This window comes from Halichoerus grypus, chromosome 3 (genome assembly GCF_964656455.1).
Source record: "Halichoerus grypus chromosome 3, mHalGry1.hap1.1, whole genome shotgun sequence".
In the NCBI taxonomy this organism is placed as follows: domain Eukaryota; kingdom Metazoa; phylum Chordata; class Mammalia; order Carnivora; family Phocidae; genus Halichoerus; species Halichoerus grypus.
Window position 1 is genome coordinate 180480383 of NC_135714.1, and position 18165 is coordinate 180498547.

An 18165-nucleotide genomic window follows, 5' to 3' on the forward strand; every position below is an offset into this window, starting at 1 on the left:
AAAAAATCCTTGCAACTTTTTTTCCTGTTCAGGCAGCTTCAAGGTTTTGTCTGGGAAGAAGGTTCAAAATTCAGTTCAAATGCCACCTTCCTAAAGCTTTCTGTAACCGTTGCCCAGAGGCATAAGGCATTTAACTATGTTGTTCTCATACTGTCCTATTGGATAGGCTCTTGTAAAATGTTTCTTCATAACCTGAAAAGGTAGGCCTTACTGAGCCCTTTTAATAGATGAGGAATCTGAGGTTGGGAGAGATTTGGTGATTGCCCAAGGACACAGCTATGAAGTCGGCAAAGCCAGGATCAGACGACTTGCCTTCTGACAGAGGATGCTGCCTCTCACCTGTGTCGAGCGGCAGTAGTATGTGCCTTCTACAGAGTCAGTATGGCTGCTTAGCATCTGCTCTACAAGGGACGTGGCAGTTAGCAGTTGCTCAATAAATATTTGTTGAGTGTACAAATCATTAGAACTCAGTAAACACCGGGGAAACCCTCCTACACTGTTGGTGGGAATGCAAGCTGGTGCAGCCACTCTGGAAAACAGTATGGAGGTTCCTCAAAAAGTTGAAAATAGAGCTACCATACGATCCAGCAATCGCACTACTGGGTATTTACCCCAAAGATACGAATGTAGGGATCCGAAGGGGTATGTGCACCCCGATGTTTATAGCAGTGATGTCCCCAATAGTGAAACTGTGGAAAGAGCCAAGATGTCCATGGACAGATGAATGGATAAAGAAGATGTGGTATATATATACAATGGAATATTATGCAGCCATCAAAAGGAAGGAGATCTTGCCATTTGCAACGACGTGGATGGAACTGGAGGGTATTATGCTGAGCGAAATAAGTCAAACAGAGAAAGACATGTATCATATGACCTCACCGATATGGGGAATTCTTAATCTCAGGAAACAAACTGAGGGTTGCTGGAGTGGGGGGTGGGGTGGGAGGGATGGGGTGACTGGGTGATAGACACTGGGGAGGGTATGTGCTCTGGTAAGCGCTGTGAATTGTGCAAGACTGTTGAATCTCAGATCTGTACCTCTGAAACAAATAATGCAATATATGTTAAGAAAAAAAAAAAAAGAAGATAGCAGGAGGGGAAGAATGAAGGAGGGGGGGAATCAGAGGGGGAGACGAACCATGAGAGATGATGGACTCTGAAAAACAAACTGAGGGTTCTAGAGGGGAGGGGGTGGGAGGATGGGTTAGCCTGGTGATGGGTATTAAAGAGGGCATGTTCTGCATGGAGCACTGGGTGTTATGCACAAACAATGAATCATGGAACACTACATCTAAAACTAATGATGTAATGTGTGGTGATTAACGTAACAATAAAAAAGAAAGAAAGAAAGAAAGAACTCAATAAACACCGCAGAAAATGCAGCAAAGAATGCTGCAGCTGGAAGGGACACAGATTGTTATCATACAGAAAAATCATGAAAGAGGGGCGCCTGGGAGGGCTCAGTCGGCTAAGGGACTTCGACTGGGGTCATGATCTCTGGGTCCTGGGATCCAGCCGGCTTCAGGCTCCCCCCTGGCGCGGGGTCTGTTTGTCCTTCTCCCTCTGCCCCTCCCCCCACTCGCGCGCGCTCTTTCTCAAATAAATAAAATCTTTTTTAAAAAAAAGAAAGGGAGGCTTCAAGATGTTAGGGTCCACAGCTAGTTAGTGGCAGAGATAAGCCTAGAAAGACTTCATACACCAAATAAACAATACTATTGAAGGCTTGCTACGGGGGAGTGAGTGCTAGACTCTGGGGAGACACCGTTGCCAATTCCTCCCCAGAGCGCTGAAATAGCACTGCAGGAGACCAAGGTGGGTCTGAGTTCCCAGAGAAAAGGATGTGAAGGAAGGACCAGGAGATATTAGTCCGGACCCCAAGTTGGGAAGGAGGATAGAGAAGGGAGGAGGGGGAAAAACGGAGCCACCCCCGGCGCCCTCCCCCGGGGCCGTTTATCCGCCGAGCCACACGGGGACGCTGCATCCTTCCTCGCGTCCGAGCCCCGGCGGCGCCGCCTGCTCGCCTGTTCCCGGCGGAAATGCCCGGGCGATGACGGAAACCCAGAGGGAGGGGAGAGAAAGAGCGAGAGAAGGGGCGAGAGAGCCGGGAGAGGCCGGCGGGCGGGAGGCGGCGGCGGTGGGTGGCTAGCGTCCGGCAGGTGCTGCGCCGAAGACCCGCGCCGCACCGCCGCCAACCTCTCCGCGCCCTTCACCGACTCCCGGGGCGCGCAGCCGGGCGGGCGAGGGTCTCCTCGAGGCCGCGCGCCGGGAGCCGCCCGCTGGCCTTGGGCGGGGCGAGGGGCCCGCAGCCGCGCTCCCGCGCTCCCTCCTCTCCCGCTGGGAGCTGGCGGCCGCGGCGGCGGCGGGAGAGGGCAGCGGCGCCCGGGGCGGGGGTGGGAAGGGGCGGGGAGGGGGGAGGGAGGCGGCGGGCAAGGGGATCGGGCCGCCATGGACGACAAGGCGTTCACCAAGGAGCTGGACCAGTGGGTCGAGCAGCTGAACGAGTGTAAACAGCTTAACGAGAACCAAGTGCGGACGCTGTGCGAAAAGGTAAGAGAAAAGAGGAGAAATGCGGGAGCGCTGGGCCGGGTGGGGGCGTCCGCGGCCGTCCCTCCCCGGCCTGTTCGCGCTGTGCTCGGCGTAGCCGGTCCGGGGCCCCGCGGGGCTGTGTCTCCTTGCTGGGACGCCCACCTGGGCGGCGGGAAGGGCCATTCCAGGACCGGGCTTGAGCTGGCCTCCCCGGGCTCCTCTGCCTCCCCTGGGGACCCACCCTGCGGCTCCCTCCGGAAGCTCACTTCACTGGCGTAAGGGGCCCGTGTAGATGGGAGGGGAAACGTGGCACGGGAATCCACGCCCTAGATTTTATTGGGGTCACCGACGGTCTTCTGGGGATTACTGACCCTAACGTTTCACATGAGGACTGGCGATCTCGGCGCTTTAGAATGCCGGCAAATTAACATAATGCAATCTCTTATACGAAAATGCACCGAAAGTTAACCTGGATGATGTTAGTGTTAATGAACTTGTTAATAGATGTAGGGTTTTTCTCAAGTGAATCGGGCCCTTCAAAAATCACTAACTTGGAATGTGTCAAGCGTTTGTTTTTAGGGAGGTGGGTGTAATGGCAGACTGGTTTTTAAATAGAGGTTGACTTTGGTTTAGATAGACGGTGACTAGTCTTCGCACTGACTCTTGGAAGCGTATGTTGATTGTCAAAAACGAGACAGTGTGTCTTAAGTTTGACAACAGTGATTACTGTTTTTGGTGCAGGGTAGCCCGTTTCAGAAAGTTATTTCTATTTCTATTGTATGTAAAGTGTTTGGGGGTTTTGGTGATGGTTGTTTTCCTATACCAAAGAGTAATAAAATATGCAGGTGGTTAACTGCTTACAGTCGTTCTTGATCGGGTGATCTTGGGCCACTTTCTGAATTCTGTATCCATTGTTTTCTTAACCGCTGGAATTATTTCACACTCTTCATCTTTAAAGTCTAGAATTTTTCTCATTCGGTTTTTATAATCTGGACTAAATAATTTTCACACATTTTTATGTGGAAAGGTGCTAAATGAAAGAGTAACAAAGTTATTTATTCTTTTTTTTTTTTTTAAAGATTTTATTTATTTATTTGAGAGAGAGAATGAGATAGAGACAGAGAGAGCATGAGAGGGGGGAGCATCAGAGGGAGAAGCAGACTTCCTGCTGAGCGGGGAGCCCGATGTGGGACTCGATTCCGGGACTCCAGGATCATGACCTGAGCTGAAGGCAGTCGCTTAACCAACTGAGCCACCCAGGCGCCCTATTCTTTTTTTTTTTAAGAATTTTTTTATTTATTTATTCATTTGAGACAGATACAGAGAGAGAGAGAGAGTAGGAGCAGTGGGGAGAGGCAGAGGGAGAGGGAGACGCAGACTCCCCGCTGAACAGGGAGCCTGATGCGGGGCTCGATTCCAGGACCCTGAGATCATGACCTGAGCTGAAGGCAGACGCTTAACGACTGAGCCACCCAGGCGCCCCCAAAGTTATTTATTCTTAATGTTGTTGGGTTTGTTTGTTTTTAAGGCATAATCTTTAAGATTTTTTTGATAGTTTGTGTTTGGAAATCAGAATGCCTCAGAAATGCATTGGAGAAGGAAATAATAGGGCACTCTTAAAATTATGCAATTTAGGGATGGAGGAGTAATAGCTAATATTAAGTTAGAATAGTGTTGTTAACAAGTATAATGTTATCTAAGACCTTTATATATTAAATAACTTTTTGTTAACACAGAAGAATTTCTGTAAATAGAACTGCCAAGCTAGTAGTATTTTTTTTATTTCTGGAACAAACATTACTTATAGCTTCAAGTCGACATTCAGTTTTCTTGTTTGATAACCTATAATTTCATGAGTCTTAAAATTTACATTTTAAATTGCTCTCTCAAGGTCTAGTGTCAGCATTAAATTTTGAAATACCTAGTTTTGAAATTATTTGAGTCTGTTAACCTGCTATGAACGTTAGATATAGACTTGAAGTTATGGACAAAGTTCGTGTTGAATCAATTTTTCCCTTTGACTCTCTAATAATTTTAAGATATATTCCTAGAGAAGAATATTGTACTGCTACTCAATCACACTTAAGTCTTTTTGTTTGTTTGTTTGTTTTTTGTGTGTTTTTTTTTTTTAAGTTTTATTCATTTAACTAGTCTCTACCCCTAACGTGGGGCTCGAACTCACAAGCCTGAGATCTAGAGTGAGATGTTCCTCTAGCTGAGCCAGGCAGGCGCCCCTCAATCACACTTAAATCTTGAGGAAGCTTTCTGTATTTGTCAAGAGAGATTATTTGTACTTCAGCTCTTAAATAAATTGGACTACCAATCCCTAGGATCTTATAGCTCTATATTTAAGCTTATATGTTCCTCACTTAAAAAAAAAATTGTACTTATCCACTAAACATGAACTTCTTTTTTTAAAGATTTATTTATTTATTTGAGAGAGAGCGAGCCCGCGCAGAGGGAGAGGGACTCAGTGCAGAACCCAGCGTAGGGCTCCATCCCACCACCCCAAGATCACGAGATCACGACCTGAGCCATAACCAGGAGTCGGACGCTTAACCAGCTGACCACCCAGGCGCTCCTAAACATGAATTTATAAGTGAAAATCCCCAATCATTTAGCTTTGGCCTCCACCCCTTGTTGCCAGTGGAATGCAGAAGTGTAGTATTCCTTGCTCTGTACCCTTTTGAGCAGACCTTAGTTTTACAACCGTCTTCTAGCCACAGTGGCATTCCTTGGTGGCATATGTATTCTCTCTTCTAACCTTAGTCTTTGGTTCCATTTTATGTCCCTATTCCTAACATTCTTTTTCCTGACAAGTGTAATGTTTACTTACTGTAAACTCTGGTATTCTTTGTATCTGAGTTCAAACCCTGGCTCCACCCAGTCTCTTTCACCTCTGATTCCTTTTTTGTAAGACAAGTGTAATATTATTTGCCTATCTCCTAGGATGCTTGTGAATATTAAAATACTATCTGTGTAAAGTACCATTAAGCAATAGCTATTTTAGGAAAAGCCACATAAAGATAGCTGTTTTATCTTGTTTTAAATCTGTCATCTCATTTTCTTCTGGGAAAAGATGCAAAATAAATAGATGTGTTGACATGACTTCTCTATGGAGAATGTACTTCAGAAGGGGTTTTATATATAGTGGTTGTAGAAACCTGAAAAATACAGTTGCAGTATTTCATGTGGTCCCTGTTATATGAAGCACAAAGTACTAGGACTAGTAGCAATTTTGTCAAGTAACTTTAAACTCCTTGCCTTCTCTCCGTAATGCTTCCTCTACCTTTCCAGGTCAAGAATGGCAGGCTTAAAGAAAAATAAAATGTTAAACCTAGTTACACAAATCCTCTTTTTGTTTAATTCTTTGTGACCGGATTGGTTTTTGTTTTTTTTTTTAAATAACATGAATTTTGTGGAGTCTATTGAAAATATTACTCTATAGGAAGTTGCATTATATGGTGGTGATTTTTCCCCTCAAAATTAAATTCCTGTTCGGGGCGCCTGGGTGGCTCAGTTGTTAAGCGTCTGCCTTCGGCTCAGGTCATGATCCCAGGGTCCTGGGATCGAGCCCCGAGTCAGGCTCCCTGCTCAGCGGGAAGCCTGCTTCTCCCTCTCCCACTCCCCCTGCTTGTGTTCCTTCTCTCTCTTTGTCTCTCTCTGTCAAATAAATAAACAAAATCTTTTTTAAAAAAATTAAATTCCTGTTCTAAATCAGATTGCTTAAAAACCGAAGGAGTCAGCTGAAATTGAGACCAAAGTAGTACTGATAAAAGCCCTATTTTGAGGTAGTGGTAAAAATAAGATCCATCCTAATGCCAAATGGGGAAGAACTACAAAAATATGGGTATGGATGTCCTGTCCTTCGAGGTTAATTTCTGTGCAGAAAAAAATTGTTTACATAAAATAGTAAGGCACATCTTCTGAGAGGACTAGCTCTTAAATTAGCAGTCCAGTTTTTGAAGCTAACTGCAAATTTGATTTATGTATATAGAGAAACTGTTTCTGTGATTCATTTCTGCAACAGCAGTGTGTACAGTAATTTTAACAGATAGTGTGCCTCGAGAGCCAGTCTGGCACTGTTCAGGACACTGTGTGACTAGAACTATATTTAACTCTTGGTAGCATTGCAGAAGAGAAACTTTTTAGGCTCTTTACGTAATAAACTTTATTTTATACTAAAGAACCTCAGTAATGATACTCTAAGTAGATAGGGAAATTTAGCCTGTTTGTGTGCTCGAAGATCTTAATTCTGATGATTATAAAGTGCCTACTTAGAAAAATGTTGAGGCTTTTGTAGTAATATAAATACATAAATATTATATAAGACTAATAGGTTTCTGGGTTGTGGCTTCAGCCTTAAAATAGAAATAACATTAGGATATTACTTACCTCATTAATGTGAAATAGGATGCTTAAATTCCTGAATGCCTGAAACCATCTTAATGAAAACTAGATTCTAGTAAAAATGATTTTTGTGCATAGAGAAAAATCTCTTGGATTACTTTTTTTTTTTTTTTTTTGACAGATTGTAGCTAAAAATTAGTGGTCTTAACACCCAGAAAGCCTAACTGGTACTTCATTTTAATTTCCCTTGAGCTTCGGTGGTTCATTTGACAGAGTCTAAAATGCAGTGATGTAGAAAGTAGCTCTTTCTTTTCTTACTATAACACAGAATGACCTGATTACAGTGGAATATGAGGTTAAAACCCAATTCAGGTGACTGAACCAATTGTTGTTTTCCACACTTACCTAAGCTAGCCTCTCAACAGACAGGTTAAAGAAACTGAAGCAAACTAGACTAACATGAACTGCTAATGACTAGAGCAGACTTAAAAATCAGTTCATTTCTCGACTTTATATATGATGTGTGAAACAATATCTGTAGATAAATGAGTCTACATTATATATACTTTTTCTACGTAGAATAGTTTTTTTGTAGCATATGCCTTCTATTCTAATTTGAAGACCTGCAGAAATTTTTTCTTTGCCATCTTTCTTCAGGATAAATACTGTGAGGGACTTAGTGAATGAAGTCCTTCTTTGGTAAAAGGAAACCAAATACCAGACTTTGAAGATAAAATTAATGCCAAAACAATCACTGTGTTTTAGACTATATAAACTATATTTATTTTCTGAACTTAGTCTTTCTAAGAAGAATGGCATTAAAATCATAGACGTAATTATTGTGTATGAGAATTTGAGTTTACTTTAGATTAAATAGGAATTTTGAACTGATTTCCTTATAATTCTCCTTCATGTAAATGTAAGTTAAATGTAAACCTGATGTTGGTTCTTTAAAGTAACTTGCATAAAGAAATATTTTCTTTCAGGGGCTCCTGGGTGGCTCAGTCATTAAGCATCTGCCTTCGGCTCAGGTCGTGATCCCAGGGTCCTGGGATCGAGCCCCTCATCGGGCTCCCTGCTCCGTGGGAAGCCTGCTTCTCCCTCTCCCACTCCCCCTGCTTGTGTTCCTGCTCTCGCTCTTTGTCAAATAAATATCTTTAAAATATATATTTTTTTTCTTTCACACTATTCCTTTACTAATGATTAAATCTTGTCTATACTTCCTATAACATTACTTTTCAAGTCTAAATTTCTTTAATAATCATATTAAGCTAGGGAATGAGGTCAGCTTATTACAGATTTGGTTACTTTTCTAGGGAATGGGGAAGCTGAAGCTTAGAGTTGGTTTGCTGTCTCTTGTAGTCTGGGACAGTTTATTGTGACTTGCAAACTGCCCTCTGACTGAAATAACTTGCGCAAAAGAATTAAATGATAATCTTGCGGTGCAATCTGAGATAACTGACTTGCACTACATAGCACTATGATATAGTACAACGAAAGTGTGCAAATTCCATTGAAGATCTGCTAAATAATGTTTTATTTTATTTTATTTTTTTTAAGATTTTATTTTATTTGACAGAGATAGCGACAGCAGGAACACAAGTAGGGGGAGTGGGAGAGGGAGAAGCAGGCTTCCTGCTGAGCAGGGAGCCTGATGCGGGGCCTGATACCAGGACCCCGGGATCATGACCTGAGCCGAAGGCAGACGCTTTAACTGACTGAGCCACCCAGGCGCCCCTAATCTTTTATACAAAGACAGTCATTTTATTTTGAGAATGGTTTGGGAAGGTGAGATTGTGTCCTCACCAATTCAGGGTTGTTGTTGTTTTTTAAGATTTTATTTCTTTATTCTTAGCACGAGCAGTGGAAGGGGGTACACGGGGAGAGAGAATCTCAAGCAGACTCCTCACTCGTTGCAGAGCCCCCCATGGGACTTGATCTCACCACCCTAAGATCATGACCCTGAGATCATGACCTGAGCAGAAACCGAGAGTCGGACACTCAACCAGCTGAGCCACCCAGGTGCCCCTCGCCCCTGTAGTCTTCTATGAAACTTTGTTTGAAGTGACTTTTTAGCATGCAGTTTTTTTAATGTGCCAAGGTGGTGTGTAGGCTCTCCTTTAATTTTGCTCTTTCCATTTCATAGAGAGGAAAGAAGTTACAAAGTTTCTTCTGCCTTTGAAAGATTTCGCATGGAGGTATAAGGAGAATTGGCTCAGAATTGGCTCGGTGCAGTCTTGTCTTTGCTTTAGTAGCAGGAGAGGTACTTGTTCTGTGGAAATGAGAAAGAAAAGAAAAGAGTGGCGAATAAATGCTGTCATTGTGTTTTTACACCATAGATTCAACAAATTTTAGTTGTACTTCTATGTGCCACATGCTGTTCAAAGTGCCGGAAATTCAGCTGTGAACAGAAGAGGGGCAGATGATAAACAGATTTAGTAGAATGCCAGACAGTGATTCTTGGTAGGAAGAAAAAGCAGAGGATAGGGGAGTAATGGGCTTGAGTTTGGGAGGTTCTTTTAATAGAGTGGTCAGAGAAAGCCTTGCATATTATTCATAAGGTGATTTACTTTTGTGATCTGAAAGGGTATTGCAGGAATTAGAGGGCACAGTTCCCAAGACTGCTCTCATGTGTGAATGCATGTTCAGTGGGTTCCAAAACTGCTCTCCCAGGTTCAATAATGCACAGGAAGGGCTCGCAGAACTCACTGAAAGCTGTTATATTCGTGATTACAGGGGAAGAATACAGATTAAAATCAGCCAAGGGGAGAGACATGTAGGGCAGAGTTCAGGAGGGCCTGATATCTTCAATCTCTAGTTCTTTCAGAGGCAGAACAGACACTGGGTCACCAAAAGCCCTCATCATAAATCAACTTGTTAGACTGTCCAGTGGTCAGAGCCCCCAGGCAAAGACACTCACATGAAGCAGGACATTCTGGGGCCTGGCAGTCACCTTCCAGTAGGCAAGAGCAGATGCCAGACCTCTCTGTGGGTAAGGTTCTTAGCTACACAGATTTTTACTCCATAACAAATTTTAGGTGACAAGAACTTTAAAAAAAAAAAAATTTTTTTTTAAGATTTATTTATTTGAAAGAGAGAGAATGAGAGAGAGAGAGCACATGAGAGGGGGGAGGGTCAGAGGGAGAAGCAGACTCTGCTGAGCAAGGAGCCTGATGCGGGACTCGATCCCGGGACTCCAGGATCATGACCTGAGCCGAAGACAGTCGCTTAACCAACTGAGCCACCCAGGCGCCCCTTAGGTGACAAGAACTTTAATAAATAAGTGAAAAATAATGCCAAAATACATGAAGAAAACATGGATAGATTTATCAGAATCATAGTGTGTAGGATATGAGGTTATTTTCCTTCTGAATTGGTATATTCTTTGTTGTAATTTCATAACATTTTCTTGATTCTGTAAACTCTTTGAAAATGCAGAAAGTTAGCCATTTAATGTTTAAAATATTCTTTCCGTTTTTAAAAAATTTCTACTGGACATTTTAGCATTTTTGTATAGTCCAAATGGTCCAGCTTTTCCTTAAGCTTTGGAAAGGAAATAAAAAGTTCAGTTACCTTAATTCCATCCCAGAGACTGATTATGGCTTGGCAGGTCCAAAAATCTGCATTTTTAAAGACATCACAAATCTTGTTATCTAGAAATTCCAGATTGCATTTTGAGAAATGCTAGTTTGAAGAATATGCTAAGATTCTGATTTACCTTTTTCCTTAAGTTTGGATCAGCTTCCAACATTTTCTCCTTTGTGCTTTCAGTGTTGCAAGATGTCTCTGTGAGCTTCTTTACTGAGATTTTTGCCAGCATCACTTCCTCTGGGATATCTGCATTCTTTTCGCCACAACCACTTTCCTCATATATGTCAATAAGTTTCCTTATTTATGTCACTAAGTCTATTTCCTGGCTACGTATCTAGAGTCTCTCCAAGGGCAGCAGTATCCACATCCCGCAGTCAGCCATTTCTTCTCTATATTTCTTTTTCTTTTCTTTTTTTTAGATTTTATTTATTTATTTATTTATTTATTTATTTGCCAGAGAGAGACACACACACACACACAACGAGAGAGGGAACACAAGCAGGGGGAGTGGGAGAGGGAGAAGCAGGCTTCCCGCTGAGCAGGGAGCCCGATGCGGGGCTCGATCCCAGGACCCCAGGATCATGACCTGAGCTGAAGGCAGACGCTTAACGACTGAGCTACCCAGGTGCCCCTATATATTTATTTGAATTTCATTTCCAGTTTTACCACTTTTCATTTCTTTGCTGCAGTTCATCATTGTTGACCAAATCCTCCTTTTGAGTATCCATTTTTGTAAAATGTCACATGAGTTTATTGCTAAAAGGTAAGGAGGCAACACAACTATACACTTTGTTGTCTGGGTGTAAACCTAGTAACGAATATGCTATGACCCATCCCTACAAGACTTTGAAAGAAGTAATGTGATTGGTTTTTGATTATGATGCTGCATCTTTTGTTTATGTAGTGACTTGTATACTTGTAATTTTTAATTACAGTAAATATACTGTGGTAACTTAAATTTGAACCACGTTGTTGGGGGCCCAATTTAACTAAACCTTGGTGACGAAATTTGTGCATATAGGAACTAATACAAAGTGAGAGCTGTCTATATTAAAGAGAAATGATTGGGAGGATTCAAGTCCACTAAATAATTTTGTTCTAACTGCACTGGGCTACAACAGTATTTCACACATTTCCCTCACCCTGGGAAAGAAACTGCCATTAGCAGTCGCTCCCCATTCTCCCCTCCCCTGTCCTTGGCAACCACTAATCTGCTTTCTTAGACATTTTATATAAATGAAATCATGCAATATGTAGTCCTTTATGTCTGGCTTCTTTCACTTGGCATAAAATTTTCAAGATTCTTCCATGTTGTAGCATATATCAGTACTTCATTCCTTTTTATGGCTGAATAAAAATTCCATTATATGGTTATAGCTCTGTGACTGTTTTCATAATTAAGTTATTGCCATCTGGAATTTTTTTTGAAGTTTAAAATTATTTTTTCAGATTTAAAAAGTAATAAATACTTTAAAAATTTTTTAAACATCTTACAACTGTAGGGGAAAGAACACCCACCTTCCCTATCCACTGCCCTCCTACCTCAGAGACAAATATGGTTTTCCACACCTTGTTCTTGATGTGCAAAAAACATGTGTTGGGGAGAGGGGTATTTTTGGTATATTGTTTTTGTTAAAATGGGATCATTGGTATAACATCCTAAAACTCTTCCCTGAGCAATATATCTTGACTTATGTACATGGACATACCTCATTCTTTTTTTTATTTCAACAGAGTATGTGATTTATTGTTATGTATGTTTCCAGGCTTGAAATTGCTTGGCATACAGACACTTAACTGTTGCTAAACTGAAAGGAAAGGTTCACTTCCTTGCACTGAAGAAAAAAAAAAAAAGGTCAGCTCTCATTTATCATTTATGGAAGAACCTTGTAACTATATGGCTGAAGTCAAAAACAAGAAATAGCAAGTGTTGCCAAGGAGGTGGAGAAAAAAGGAACCTTTGTGCACTGTTGGTGGGAATGTAAATTGATGCAACCACTGTGGAAAACTGTGGAGTTTCCTCAAAAAATTAAGAATAGAATCATCGTATGATCCAGTAATTCCACTACTGAGTATTTACCCAAAGAAAACAGAAACACTAATTAAATAAGATCTGTGCACCCTTATGTTTATTGCAGCAGTATTAAAATGGAAGCAGCTGCAGTGTCCAGTGATAGATGAATGGTTAAAGAAGATGTGGTATATATGCACTGGAATATTACTCAGCCATAAAAAAGAATGAAATCTTGCCATTTGCAACAACATGAATGGACCTAGAGGGTATAATGCTAAGTGAAATAAGTCAGAGAAAAATACTGTGTGATTTCACTTACAGGTGGAATTTCAGAAACAAAACAAATGAACAAAGAAGAAATGAGACAAAAAAACAGACTCTTCAATACAGAGAACAAATTGGTGGTTACCAGAGCACTGGGGTGGGGGCATGGGTGAAATAGATAAAAGGAGATTACGAGTACCTTGAACACTGAGATATATAGAATTGCTGAATCATTCTGTTTGTACACGCAAAACTAATATAGTACTGTGTGTTAATTGTACTTGAATTAAAAAAATAGATCAAATGTCATTTATGGAAGAACCTTGTAACTATAGGAGGAAAGGCACCCTACTTATATTAACTTAGCTCTGTAGGATTTTTAACTTCATTTAATCTCACCTGTTTCACAGATCAGTCTGTTCTGTGGCTTTCTTCAGGTGACTTTACCTATAATATTTTAGAGCAGATTATCTGTGTGTAAATAGAAGGGAAAGAAAATTTGCATACTGACTCTGCCAAAACCAAATTCAGTAGCTTTTCATTAATATGGCTCTGGTGATAGGCACCAGCACAAAAATAGAATGTCACCTGTTGGACAGAGGAAATTTAGTTTACATTCTGCATTCCTAAAACATGGGTAGAGGGGGAAATAGTTTGTTCATCCTATTTTATGTGAACGTCATTCCCAAATAAACGTTTGTTTTCTCAGTTCTCGTCCTAAGATAGATTTGGTTCATAGCAGCAAGAAAGAATATGTCTTAAATGGGTGAGAAAGGAAACGAGATTGAATGGATAGGTATACCGCATTGCGTGCAACAGTAACAGCTTCCTGCCACGTGGCATTTACCATCCCCACAGTCGTTCACTTTACATGTTTAAACTTGGTCTTATATCCTAGAGATAAAGTTTGGATGCTAAGTAACATTAAAAATCACTCATGACTGTTCCATATAGAATCACAAGGTGTACAGAAAAGAGTTGACATAGCAGTCCTGAGACAACTATCTGTAGAACAGCCTCATTTCAAGGTCACCCTTGGACAGTGTCTGGGAACTTGAATTTGGGGAGGGTTCCCACCATCCCCTCTTAAGAATGACTCACTGTGCCTAAACTGTTATGCAAATAGTATGATTTATGCTGAGCACATGCTTTCCTCACTTTGGTAAATGCTAGGCAGAGGGTACTTAGGTTACCAGCTCCCAATTACAAATCCTGGGCACTAAGTCTCTAATGAGTTTCCATGGTAGACAGCATTTCATACTTCTTGTCACAACTCATTGCTACAGGCATTCAGTGCACTGTGAGGCTCCCCGGGGAGAGGATTCTTGGAAGCTTGCACCTGATTTACTCAGGACTTTGCTTTCCTGTGCCTTTTCCCTTTTCTGATTTTACTTTGTATCCTTATGTTGAAATAAATCATAACCATGAGTATGACTCTGTATTGAGTTCTGTTGGTCTTATTTGCAAATCACCACCAAACCTGGGGATGTTTTGGGGGGCCCCTGACACACAAAGATTTTTACATTAAGAATTTTAAATATTAGGTGAAGTGTATACTTCTGCCAGTCTGACACATCATTTCCCTGAAGGCAATCCAAAGTGATTTTTTTTTTTTAAAGATTTTATTTATTTATTTATTTGACAGAGAGAGAGAGACAGCACAAGCAGGCAGAGTGGCAGGCAGATGGAGAGGGAGAAACAGGCTCTCCGCTGAGCAGGGAGCCGGATGCGGGGCTCGATCCCAAGACCCCAGGATCATGACCTGAGCCAAAGGCAGCCGCTTAACGGACTGAGCCACCCAGGTGCCCCAATCCAAAGTGATCTTAAAATAATATGATCGCTTGGTGAGCCAGGAATCTGAAGAAAGGGTGTGAGTTAAAAACTAAATGTTTAGTACCTCTCCTGCTACTAAAATTACATTTTAAGTCAATTAGTATAAAAATAATTACAAGCCCTCTTCATTTAACAATGGAAACAAAGATGGCTAAATCAGAGCTTTATAATCCCAAATACTCATATAGTTTCTCAAAAATGTGACCTCTTGGGCGCCTGGGTGGCTCAATTGTTAAGCGTCTGCCTTCCGCTCAGGTCATGATCCCGGGGTCCTGGGATTGAGCCCTGCATCAGGCTCCCTGCTCAGGCTTCCTGCTCGGCGGGAAGCCTGCTTCTCCCTCTCCCACTCCCCCTGCTTGTGTTCCCTCTCTCTGCTGTGTCTCTCTGTCAAATAAATAAAATCTTTAAAAAAAAAAAAAAGGTGACCTCTTAATATTAACACTGACTGCCAATGATTTTTTTAGACATATTATACTTTATTCTACAAATATCTTTAGATGCTAGATGTCAGTATGTTTCTCTTATCTTGTGTGGTATAAATATTTTCCCAGGCTTCTCCTTTATCTCTTTTTGTATACAGAATTTTTTTTTCTTTAAAGATTTTATTTATTTGAGAGACAGAGATAGTGAGAGAGAGCCCTAGCAGGGAGGAGAGGGAGAAGCAGGCTCCCTGCTGAGCAGGGAGCCCAACGTGGGGCTCAAACCCAGGACCCCAGGATCATGACCTGAGCTGAAGGCAGACGGCTTAACCAACTGAGCCAGCCAGGCTCAGAAATTTTTATTTTGTTTGGTTGAGCCCGTCTAAGCCAGCCTACTGATGCTAGAGAATTTACCTGTTCCTCTCTTTATCTCTGGTGCCTGGCCTACAACAGACACTTTACAAATGTTTGTTCCATGTACACATGAACATTACATTCAGGAATATTTTGATGTGTCAGGTGATTGCTGTGTATGTATGATGTACATCAAAGTGAGCGGTTTATCAGCCTGATGAATGTTGTCCCATACAGGATACTATATGTTAAATAGTTTTTCCTTTGTTTTTGGTAATGTTTCCTTTAGTGGATTTTTACATGTGATTAGCTTGTTAAATTCTTAATGTTCTATGACTTGAGGATTCTCCTTAACTCTTTCTGCAAAATTTTGGTTACTCACTCCTGTTTAACTTGAAAAACAAATTACTTGTTGCTTGCTCTAAGTAAATGACAATGATTTTCTCATTTTAAGCTTGTTGCCATTGACTTTTTTTCCAGTTGGTAGTTCCATTGCAGGAGGTTATGTTGCTTTTGAAAGACTTCTGCTGATTGTTTTCTCAATCTTCAGCTATTTTACTAGGATCCTGTTGACTTTGGGATTTGGCTTTTGTAAACTCCTTAAGGACTTTGTTCTTTACCACCCCGATGCGTTAGTGGTTTCACTGGACTTGACTGACTGTGCTATAAGTATTTTGCCCCTGTGATCTAAACCAGCTATTTGGAGAACCTAACATATTTAAAAATTAGTAGAGTAGCTTCTTAGAGTGGAACTCCTAGACAGTTTTCCTTACTTAACAGGTGATCATGTAGTAGTTTTAGACTTGCCTTTTTCATTTATATATCAAATGCCCTTTATATCAGATATCAGCATTAGGTTTCATATGTGTAACAGAAAACCCAGAATAAGGGCTTAACCAAAGTAGCAGTTTTTATATTTTTCTTAGGTATAGGCAGATCCGGAGCTAAGCACTCCAGGGGTGATATGGGAGCTCTACAGAGTTGCTAGGAAACCAGACACTTGCTGTTATTTTTCTGTGGTTGCTGCAACAAATTACTACAAACTGGCTGGCTTAAAACCGCGGATGTATATTGTCTCACAGCTCTGGAGGCCAGAAGTCCAAGATCAAGGTGTCAGCAGGGCCACATACCCTCTGGAAGCTTGGGGACAGTCTGTCCTTTGCTTCTTAGAGCGTCTGGTGAGTGCTGGCATTCCTTGGCCGCATCACTTTATTCTGTCTTGTGTGTGTGTGTGTGTGTCCCCCAAAACCCCCTCGGCCTCATTTAGGGCCTGTCAGGATAATCTAGATAATCTAGGATAAGCTGCTCCTGTCAAAATCCTTAATCGCATCTTTTTCGTGTGAGGTCACAGACACAGGTTTTGGTGATTAGGAAGTGAATATATCTTTGTGGGTGTTTTTTCAGCCTGCCACATCTTCCAGCGCTCTGCTCTGGTCCTTGTGGTCCGACGTGGCTTCTGGAGTTCCAGCCGTCATCACATAAACATTCCAGGAAACAGAATGGAGAGTGTTGAAGGGCATGTCCCCTCCTCAAGGAAACTTTCTGGTTCCCACATAACACTCCTTACGTCTCACTGACCAGAACTTAGTCTCGTGGCCGTTGGTAGCTGCATGAGAGGCTGGTGCCACGGACTGAATATTTGTGTCCTCCCAAAATTTATATATGAAGCCTGATTCCCAATGTGGTGGTATTTGGAGGTGGGGCCTTTGAGAGGTAGTTTGTGGTCAGGAGGGTCAAGCTCCCACGAATGGGATTAGTGCCCTTATCAGAAGAGACACTAAAGAGATGATGTCTGTCTCTCACACACTCCCATGTGAGGTGCAGAAGGCGTGCCTCTGCAGAACAGGGTGAGGGTCCGCACCCGGAATCGAGTCAGCTGGCACCTTGATGTTGGACTTTCCAACCTTCAGAACTGTGAGGAAGCAGTTTCTGTTGTTGAAAGCCACCTAGGCTGTGGTATTTGTTATGGCTGCCTTGAGTACAATTAGATTAATTGTGGAGAAGGAAGAGGAGAGTAGATATGGAGGTTCGGCAGTCTTCGCCTCAGATCACTTTACATTTTGTTAGCTACTGTCAGTTGTTTTCCAAAGAAGATGTATAAATGTGCGTTCTCACCGGTAGGGTATGAGAATAGCCTTGCTTAAAAAAAAAAATAGAGAATAGCCTTGCTAACAGTGGGTAAATGTCATTTTTGCCAACCTCATGAATGGAAAAGAAGCATATTTTTGTAGTCCCTGCCCCTCTTTATTCACCACCTAATGCATCAGGTTACTCCAGATGTGGTCTGGCCAACACTGAGGAAAATGGGTAATTACCTGTTGTTTTTTCTGTTAATGTTGTTAATGATATGAACAACAAACAGGAAAAAGTTAAAGGACAGGAAATAATCAATAACTGAAAAGAGGCACAGCCCAAGGCTGGGATCACTGAGTGACACAATGAGGTACCACTCCTCACTATACCCTGCCACTCCAAGCCATGTGGGTGAGCCAGCAAAACCCAGAGGGGTTTTTTTTTTGATATCCCAGTATCTCTGAAAGGAGACAGCTAAATGGGATCTTGAGCTCATTCCTCTTTTGTTTGAGAAATAGTGGAAATGGCTGTCCCGACAGGGACAGAATTAAATGCATCAAGGCTGCCCAAACTAAGACAACACATTGATTGGGGAACATGTCCAAGGTCTGAGAGTATTCCCCTCTAAGAATGGAGTGAGCCTTAAAAATCTTCAGAAGTGAATACAGTTTATAGGTATTCTAGACCCCACACTCTCCCTTGTGAGCCCTCTCACCCCATCTCTTGGCTAAAAAAAGA

General features: G+C 41.8%; 1 protein-coding gene across 1 annotated transcript in view; it reads left to right on the plus strand.

Moving 5' to 3' along the window:
- Positions 1 to 2406: 2406 nt before the first annotated feature.
- PPP2CB (protein phosphatase 2 catalytic subunit beta) overlaps positions 2407 to 18165 on the plus strand; it is a 31930-nt gene continuing 16171 nt past the window's right edge. Inside the window, exon 1 of the mRNA XM_036107084.2 lies at positions 2407 to 2550. Within this exon, the coding sequence (XP_035962977.1) occupies positions 2449 to 2550 (102 nt within the window). The 5' untranslated portion in view covers positions 2407 to 2448. The remainder of the gene's footprint in view (positions 2551 to 18165) is intronic.